The sequence below is a fragment of the Nicotiana attenuata genome, unplaced genomic scaffold, assembly GCF_001879085.1.
Source record: "Nicotiana attenuata strain UT unplaced genomic scaffold, NIATTr2, whole genome shotgun sequence".
In the NCBI taxonomy this organism is placed as follows: Eukaryota; Viridiplantae; Streptophyta; class Magnoliopsida; order Solanales; family Solanaceae; genus Nicotiana; species Nicotiana attenuata.
The window spans coordinates 42,973-53,065 of NW_017671786.1; the positions used below are offsets into that span (position 1 = coordinate 42,973).

General features: G+C 38.3%; 1 protein-coding gene across 1 annotated transcript; it reads right to left on the reverse strand.

Moving 5' to 3' along the window:
- Positions 1-3,198: 3,198 nt before the first annotated feature.
- Positions 3,199-9,805, reverse strand: LOC109210204 (probable DEAD-box ATP-dependent RNA helicase 48; the record flags this gene model as incomplete). Its single annotated transcript, XM_019373578.1, has 10 exons — positions 3,199-3,780; positions 4,277-4,459; positions 5,015-5,230; positions 5,361-5,456; positions 5,623-5,706; positions 5,927-6,133; positions 7,949-8,173; positions 8,263-8,318; positions 8,631-8,737; positions 8,829-9,805. Coding segments are annotated over 10 exons (2,382 nt in total), but the record flags the coding sequence as incomplete, so codon positions are not given.
- Between the last annotated feature and the right edge of the window lie 288 nt (positions 9,806-10,093).

Below are 10,093 nucleotides of genomic sequence, written 5' to 3' on the forward strand. Positions count from 1 at the left end.
CCACATGCAATGTCCACTTGTGAAGCTCATGTCGCATCAACCAATGATAGGCTCTTTCGTCTAACCGTCGGATCGATTCCATGCGCCTCCTGAATTTGCACTCCTGGTGATGTAGCCATCCACATTAAATCATGCAAGTCCTTGTTGGGATATTTCTTCTAAAAATTGGCCTTCATGTGCCTCACACAGTAACGGTGGTATGCATAGGATTCCTGTCATTCAGGCAAATGCTCTACAAAACTTAATATACCACCATGCCGATCAGATATTAGATAAATACCTGAACGTTGTTTGACAACGTGCTGCTTCAAGTGGTTCAAAAATAGCGTCCACGTCTCTTGGCTTTCATTGCCACAGATGGCAAAAGCTAGTGGAAATATTTGTCCATTGGCATCTACTGCAACGGCGATCATTAGCTTATTATCATACTTTCCATACACATGAGTATCGTCTATGGAAATTACCGGACGGCAATGCACAAAACCATCAATTGCTGGTTTAAATGCCCAAAACACGTATCTGAATATATATTCCGGTATTTCCTGCACTCCGCTCAAGCTTCCATTCAACAGCAGTCCTGGAGATAAAGTGTTTCAATGCGGCCATGTACCTGGGTAGAGATGCAAATGGCTTATCCCAGTCACCATAAACAATTTCAAATGCACGTTTGCGCCCGAGATATGCCTTTCTTTTGGTAATAGTACACCCATATTCCTGGTGGACGGATGTAATACACTCTTTGATCGTGTACCTTATAGATGCCTCAATGTGTGGAATCAGTTGAAGAGAAATCAAGTCAACATCCAAGTTGAAGTGATTCCAATGTGTCCATTTAACAATTGTGGGTGCCAATATATTTACCCACTTTCCACAACCCTGATTCCTTCTTGCTTGCACGCAGCATCCAATGACAACCCGTAAACCATCTACGGCAAACAACCTTGTATACATCCGGACTTGACTCCCATACCAACATCTCACGACACTCTCTTACGATGTAAATTTTTGCAGCCCTAGTTAGGCGAGCTTTATCAGGAAAATGCATGCCCTTTGCCAGCACCGTTGGTCTAGACTCATCCCATATTGCTGTCTGAATTTCGTCAAGATCCCTTGTGAGGGCATCCACATCCGGCATACTTGGCAAGTGATCAAGGTAGGTAATATGCCTTGAATGAAACGGCACGTGGGACTCGTACACTCTTGGTCTAACGGGAGGTGGAGCATGCTCCCTCGTCAGCTCAGGTTCGGCATTCTCTTCCTCCTCATCATCACCCTCGTCAGGGAAGGGTGTGTCATCTCCAGACTTGTCGACATTGTTTTCATAATCACTATTATCTTCCTAACTCTGCGCATCTACCAAATCCCGAGTAAATACGTTGTCTACGGGCAACTGAATGAGGACAGGACCATCAAGTTGCTCGTTTTCACTGCACAAACAACAAATTAATAAGCTACTCAAATTGATAAATACTTTACATATTATTATATCACTTTACTTACAAGTCGTAATGTGTTGACATTCCATGATGGACATTATCCTATTGGTGATGACTTTCGGATGGAACACCGTGATCCAACACACCAAAACTACGCATATTCCAACTGGGTGTGGGTTCATAACTTGTAACATTCATATCTGAACGGTACCCCCTGTGGAATATATGAGTGTTAATACAAATTCAATACAAAAAAAATAAACATCGTAACATAAAGGAAAATTGAAGTTTACCAGTCGTCATGTGATTATGTAAAGTATGAGAGAAATTGTTTCCTCGCTCCCCCTTCGCCCGTGGAGATAAGTTTAGATCCGGCCAAACTCTTTCAGCCGGAACCTGTTCGGCTAAAACTGCTCCAGAATAACCACCCGATGATTGAGGGTTATCCCTGCTTTGCGCAACCTCATTATCGCGAACGTCTTCAACCTTCACGTACACTTCCACCATTTTTATCAAAATAAGTTCCCGGTATTCATCCGGAGTCCCCCAAAAAACCTCTCAGAGTTTCATCATCCTCGATGTTAAACTCAGCGTAACAAGCAACCCCTTGCGGAGTCACAGAATACAGATATCTTCCGGTTATTTTAAGATTCACCGAACGTTTGCTCAACCTCATTTTATTGCATAACAACGATACCAGTCTATCGTACTCCATTGTAAGTGGCAACTTAACATGACTCTGTGGAGATAAACTATAGCTCACTGAGTTATTCGCCACCACAACCTCCCCCCCCCCCCCCCCCCCCCCCAATATAATGAAACCCTTACTTTTCGCTCTTCAGACATTATGAAAAAAAGCTTGAGAATTTAACAAGAAGAAAAATTTATCAGGAGTTGAAACTTGTTTCTGAATGAATTTTTGCAAAACCCTTAACGCCTTTAAATCAATGCCCAATCTGGGGGATCAAATTTTTGGAAGTATAACGCGTTTTAAAAGGGCGTTTTACATATTTGAATTATTATTATGTCAGTTAAGCGCAAAAGAGTTATTGGTGGTCCCACAAAACAGGTAAAACGTATTTATAAAAGGCGTTTTAATAAAACGCAGTATTGAAACGTGTTTTACCTTAACGAACGTTAAGGAAAAACGTGGTTCAAAACTACGTTATATATATTTTGGTCACTAATTTTTTTCCCCACCTATTTATGTATTTTGAGTCCAAAAACAACATTTAGGTTCCGGAGTATGCATAGTCCAATTGTCACAACTCATTCTTTGTCAGGACCCACGTAAATAAACTCAGTAAAGGGATTTAGAGACAGTTGGATGAGTGAAGAAAGTACCTAATCTATTACTATGTATTATAGGATTTGTTCCTCTCAGAACAACATAAGAAAGGACAAATTCGAGACTATTTGCTTTTGAGTATTGAGCTTTCATGACTAAGAGATTACGGTGATAGGAAGTACATATTAGAAATGGGGCAACGGGCAAAGCAAAAGAGGTAGTTTGATGTGAGTTTTTTCAATCGTGTAGACATCTGATAAAGTCTTATTGATATGCGTAGTAAAACTACGGTGCAGATTAGAACTGGAATAAACTAACTTTGGCCTTTCTGTAAATGACAAATATACCCTTGCAGAGTAACATTGGTAATAATCGAACAGTTTAAGAACACACAAATGGTTCAAATCTCCTGACGTATGTTCAGAAGATTAACTTAGTAGAAAAAGAGGAGAAAAGAAAATTTTGACAAGATTAAGGAGGAAATATTGAATTATATAATGTACTTACATTTATTTTTTTCGGTTTGTATATTCCTTTAAAATATACGAATTTGTCAATGGATGAATGAACACGAGCCCATTGACAGGTCCTCGCTGGAGGTTTACAGAGTTCATTCAGCACTCCAATATTTACATTCATTTTCAAGAAGATTTAACACATTCACCAGATGTCTAAATGCAATCAAAAGGCCAAATACAATTCCTGCTAATGGTGTTTTCGGATCTATGTTAAAGAATCCTTAAAACTTGTACCCATTGGTCTGAGGCCAAATTACTACTTTCTTCTGACAAAAAATCTTTTAACGTAAAACCAAAGAACCTTGTGCTACTTTCGTATCCGAATGCCTGGAATGTCTTTCAATCCCATCTTTAGAGCTGTTCTACGGAATAGCGAAGGAGGCTTTTGCAAACCAATAGACTCGCTAAACTGGTTAGCTAACTCGACAAGCGTCGTCTTGTCTCTGCCTATTTCCCTTACTGAATTATAATAACCGAGCCAAGCATGATAAGCTGCTTCTTTGACACTAGCATCCATCTTTCCAATTGCTTCTTCTATCTGCAATTATCACAACCAAAATTTAATTGCTAATAAATGATTTTCTAAAAGTAAATGAATAATGTTTTTTTCTTGTGAGTGGATTGCCGCCAGACAGGTGGGCCGGCCGTGGGAATAATGCCCCCGAGAAGTCCATAGTATGTGGGTACTAAACAAACTCATAACAAAAAACTTAGCTGAAATCAATCACAACAATTTTGTGAGTACATCCACAACAAATATGTAGTACTTTACAATCACAATTAACTGAAATCAAACTTAGCTGGTAATAGACTGCAATAAAATCAAGAAAAAACCCCGCAGAAGTCCCTGCTTATCAATATTTTTTGTTTTAAAAGAATTACTCAGAAATCCAGCAAACTAATCCGAGATGATATTATGATACTTTTTATCTAGCAAATTTCCGTTCTTCTTTTCCAGGGAGATGGGGAGTATTTAGTTCTATGGCTTATCTGTGCATAGAGAAAATGATAAATCAGTTTATGAAGCTGCAAACCTTGACTTTAGCACGAGGATCAAGATGTGGAACTGGCCAGTTTTCCATGGGGAGGTCTTTTATGTCATCCAAGAAATATTGTTCCCAAGGTGCAAGCAACAGGATGCCTTCTCCTTCTTTGCCCTCTCGCCCGGTTCTTCCAAGCCGATGTATATACTGCTCCCGATCAACAGGAATACCAATCTGATAAACAGTAGATATTCCAATGTGAGGGATAGAGGAAGGAGGATGGAAACAGCCCCCCAGAAAGATAGGAAAATGAGTTCCCACATGATGCACACGATGCACACTCCTTGATTATTATACCATCAAATTGATCATCATTTTGAAAATAGGCAGAAAACACTTTAAATGAGAAATGAGGTAAATAGTGACTTTACTTATCCGAAGGATTCGAAAACTTGGAAGAGAAAGGAGCTTAAATAACTTAAGCTTTCAGAGTTATGCTTTGATGTATTACCTCCTTTGTGAAAGAAGTTCGATGTTAAGAATTATATTTGATAGAGAGTTCTTTCTTACTTTTTCTTTCTTTTAAGAGATTGTAACATTAGTAAAAGAATTATATTTAGCCATGTGGTATATGTCAGCTGCATTCTTCATGTTGATTGATCCTAAAAGAACTCTCCAAAAACAAGAAGTTTAGCTTGTTAATGGGCAATCTAACTCTTCTTCAAACATAAACATTTAAATTTCAAGAAATATCAATGTGCATTATAAGCTCCTTGAATCGCCATATACCTGAATTACCAGTGTCACATCAGGATAATTCATCCCTCGAGCTGACACATCGGAGGTAATAAGAATTACACGTTTTATTTCCTTGAATTCATCGGAGATTCGAGTACGATAAAGTTGAGGTTTTCGGGAATGGATCTCTCTCACATTCATTTTCATCTCACGGAAAAGGGAAAACATGAGGGATGTCATCATCGCTGTTGTACAAAAAACAATAACCTGTATGACAGTCAAAGTTCAGAATACATCAATATAGCTATGAGAAAATAAACATCACAACCAAGAAACCAGATGGCATTAAGAAAATCTTCGAAATTTTGAATAAATTCCAACAATAAGAACTAATTACCTTGTAATCAGGCACTTCTGAGATATGGCTTGTCAAAAGATGGTGCACAAGTTGAAAATGTTGTTCATGCGGTGCAACGAGATAAAACTGCTTAACCTGCTTATGAGCCCATGTATTTGCAATAGATATTACAAAACTCAAAAACATAACCAAATTGCAGGTAAAGAAATTACATTGAATCCAGGACCTAATGGTCTGAATTTTCTGTAAAGAAGCAGGAACCTATTCGGTATCTTTAGCAGAAACCAAAATCAAGGCATACCTTTGGATTCGTTTCCAGACCGAGCCCCACCGTATCAACATAACCATGTTCCCTTTTCAGAACAAGTTGAGATACTCGACGGACCTGCATTTTCATAACATTTCGTTCAACCAACAGGAAGTTTACAAGTTCTGACATACTAGATTGACCTTAAGTTCTTGGATTACACAGCACCAAGTCTATTTCTTTTATTACGGCGGTGAAGCACCAGATTGCACACACTTCGACTATTTAGTGGACAGGCTGATAACCCACGGTCGACCTTTTACAATATTAACATGAGGGAAACAAGGAAATTTCTAACCTCCTTAGGGACAGTAGCTGAAAAGAGTAAAGACTGCCTTTTCCGAGGCAAGCAATCGACAAGTTTCTCTATGTCTTTCCGGAACCCAAGGTCCAGTAAGTGGTCAGCTTCATCAAGTATAAGCATCTTCAATCCCATTAATCGTGTAGAGAAGCCAGACTTGTTCTCAATGTGATCTAATAATCTACCAGGTGTCGCAACTATAATCTACAGAAATAGCATTAGACACAATGAAATTCGATGCCAGCTAAATACACAGAAAAAGACATATATGCACAAAATCCTTTAAGATGTCAGCTAAATAACAGAGAAGAAACATTCACAAAGCTTTAGCAGTTTTGACCCCAAAATATTGGTATTGCTGCATAAGAAATAGTATTTGGTCTGGTATTAATATTCTTGCTTAGGGTGAAACATGTCCTGACTTTAATTCTTGAATTGCCCCATTTGGTTATTTAACTCTAAATTCACATGGAGGGTAATTGTTGTTAAAGACCTACACTCTCTAGGAATTCATGTGAATTTGGAAACGAATAGAAGACAATAGCAGCAAAAAGCTCCATAAATGTGATATCAACTAGTGAGATTAAGGCCTAGTCGTGTTGATACATTTACATTAGGTCAGGTGTTTGCCGAAAAGGCTGTTCAGTTTGTTTAGATTTGTATGACAACAGAAAAGTTAGAGAACCTCTAGTGTAAAACAACCCCCTAAATTATCCTAAAACACAAACCATTTACTAATGCAAATTTGCAACGAAACAGGAAGAAAACTCAAATGATGGAAACAAATATCAAGGATTCTTATAGCCAACCCCAACTAGTTTAAGATTGAGACATAGTTGCTGTTCCTGCAGGAAAAAAGCATTAACATCCTACTGATGCGCAAACTTGTTGGATTAGTTCTCAGCAAACTTTCCCTTTTTTTAGGAATGAAGTAATGAGTTGTTAACATGGATTACTAAGCCCAGCCAAAAGATGAAGGCAGTGAGCTATCTTGTTTATCAATCTACCATAGGTTTAATGAACAAGCTAAAAGTAGATTTTAAGTAGTTATAAAGACTATACATGCAAAACAAGGAAATCATGCATGGTATACAACCTTATAGAAGAAAGAGTTCATAAGAAACCCTTTTTAAGTACAAAGAAGGACCTATAATTGCTTTATGAAATACTGGTCTTAAAGCTCGTAAAAATCTGTAAGCCATTTTACATTGCTTTACTAACAAAAGAATTAAAAAAAAGGCACCTAAGCAGTTATATCTTAAAGCATACACAGCATCAGCTTTTCCCTACAACAACTCCTATTTTCCTTCCACGGGAACCACAAATATGCAAAGGGGTGCACTGTCCCAAATTTACTTAACAGACTTTTAAACCATACAGTCCCTCCACATCGCAAAACATTCCTCAATTGCTTTGGCATCAGCATCAGTGATATGATCATGACAACTAATGTATTCATGGTGAGATTTCTTAACTATGTACATTGGAAGAAACAAAAAAAATTGTTCATAGGAAATCTACCTTGGTTCTGTTTGAGTTCAAGCAAGCAAAACGCTTGCCTGATTTTATAATGGGTTCGGGTTGCACAGGTAGAAACCAGGCAGGGTTTTACAGATTTTCCTGGGTCAAAATGCTTGACAATCCAGCTAGGCACAGCCAGTTCAAGCCCGGGGCTACTGTATTCTCTGCTCAAACTGCAGGTCCAGGCCAAGTTTAACAACACTGGTTCTAAAAGAACGCTTGAGCTAGCGTGTCTAGTCTCAATTCCTAGATCTCATTAGCAACTTCTACTAATGACTCAGAGATAACATACATGCCACACTACAAGTCAATATTTGGCAGAACTGTCACATGTCTTTTGTTGTAACTGATTTTGACAATTGACAGAAACATGTCTGCATTTCTCAGCATGTAATCCTCAAAGTGCCTGGGAGTTGCCTCTCAGAAAATCATCCATGTTCAATTCATCTTTACCATAAACTGAAAAAGAATCCTAATATAGACAAAATGCAGATATACCTGGCATGGATTAGACTCTAGACGTTTCTGATCCTCCTTGAACCGCGTCCCTCCAACTAGTGTCTGCACACCAATGCTTTCATGGTACTTTAACAAAACATTAGCTTCAGCAGCTATCTGACTGGCAAGTTCTCGCGTGGGACACAGAATAAGTACATCTATTGGTGGGACCCTTTGGGCGCTCTTTCTATTTGAGGCCTTCAGAACTGTTTCAATAGCTGGAAGCTGTTGGACTTTAATAGCAGCAATAAAAGAGCAAGTGAAACATGCAAATAATCTGCAGGGAATAACATAAAAGAGAAGAACTAATTTACCAAAAAAGCAGCACTTTTTCCAGTGCCTGTCCTTGCTTTAACTAAAGCATCCATTCCTGTAATTGGAAAAAGTCAGAACAAGTTCATCCAAAAGAGATATTACAGGTCCAATCATGAACTTGCGGATCAGTTAAAATTGTTGAAAAGCATATACATCCTACATGCACTGGAATCATTTTTTCAGCACAGATAACAATGAATTTATGGTTACACACCAATTGGACTATTGGCTTGATGGTAAGCATAACACTCAAATATCAAAGAATGAAACATGACGCCCATTTATCAGACTATTTTTACGTGAAGAACAAACTAAATTTTTACAGCAGATCATCACTTCATCAAATATTTGACTAGTAAAAACATACCCTCAAGACAAGCAGAAAGTGTTGCTTCTTGCACCTTAGTCATTTGCACATAACCTGCTGCAGTAAGGGCCTTGACTGTCAAAGGAGATACATCACATTCATCAAACCTAATCGATCATACCCCCACACTGTCACTGAAACGTCATACATACAAACCTTTTACAATGTCAAGTGGCAAACAGAAAAATCATTTATTACCTTTTCGAACTAAGTATCGATTCCTTCTCGCCTTCTTCTTCGCTTTCACTTTTCTGCTTACTCCGCTCTCTAACCTCCTTCCTTATCGCCTCCACGTGCAATGATAAATCATCCTCATTTTCCACAAACTTCAATGGAACTCTCTTCTTCGTCTTCATATCATACTTCCCTAGAGCAGCACTACTCATCATTTTAACACTCCCTCCACTCCGCCCTTCCTCCTCTTCCTCATCCTCATCATCCTCGGTATCTTCATCTGACGAATTCTCATTTCTAGTGAAACCTAATTTCCTTGACCGATTCCCCTTTCTCGTATCCATGGAATAATATCTAAAGTTCAATAAACTATTCAAATTATTTACATTTCTATTCTCATTTTTATTAAACATTCTCCATCCAAACATTAAAAGATTATTCTGTCTCGACCAACTGTTCGAAAATTTAGGTATTTCGGTTCTCCAATTTTCTGCCACGTCATTCCTAACATTCGTACAGAAATGTCTTGCTTTCTGAAAACTGCAATTTTGTGGAATCAATTTACGCAAATCAATAGGCTCACTAATTCCTGAACGATGTTGATTGTGCTGTGGGGTATTAATTGGGCCGTCCTCTTGGTTCCACAAATCCTCAGCACCTTCTTTCATGAATCGATCGGCTAGAGATTTAATATGGTCTTGGGGTGAAACTGGGCCATAGTTAGGCTGTTGTTGTTCGTGAGATCTATATGATTGTTCGTCGGAAGTAGTTAATTTAGACCGGATTTGAGATCGGATTCGGGCCTGATAAAGCTGTTTCTCTTGATCAAGGAGTCGTTTTTCTTTATCTCGGGCTTTCTTCTCGTGAAGGCGTTTCCATTGCCATTTGTTGAGACCACCCGGGAACGTACGAGGACCGCCGCCCATTGAACGATTAAACTGAAGCTGTGATGTAGAGATTGGATGAAGAAGAAAATGGTGATATACTGAAGAGAAAGAGGGTTTAGTTAGGGTTTAAGCCTCAAGGTGGATTTACACTTTGACCCCTTGTTTATACTATAATTACATTAAGACCCTGTTCGTTATTACAAACTCTCTCTTTGAGCCCCTAAGGATGTCGGCTAATTGAACAGCTTTATCTATCTATGTCTATATCTATATCTATATCTATACATCCATATAATATAGATATAGATATAGATATAGATATAGATAATATGTGTGTATAATTATTTTTTAATCTATTTTCCACCACAAAATATGAGTCAAAACTCTAATATAGAAATTAGA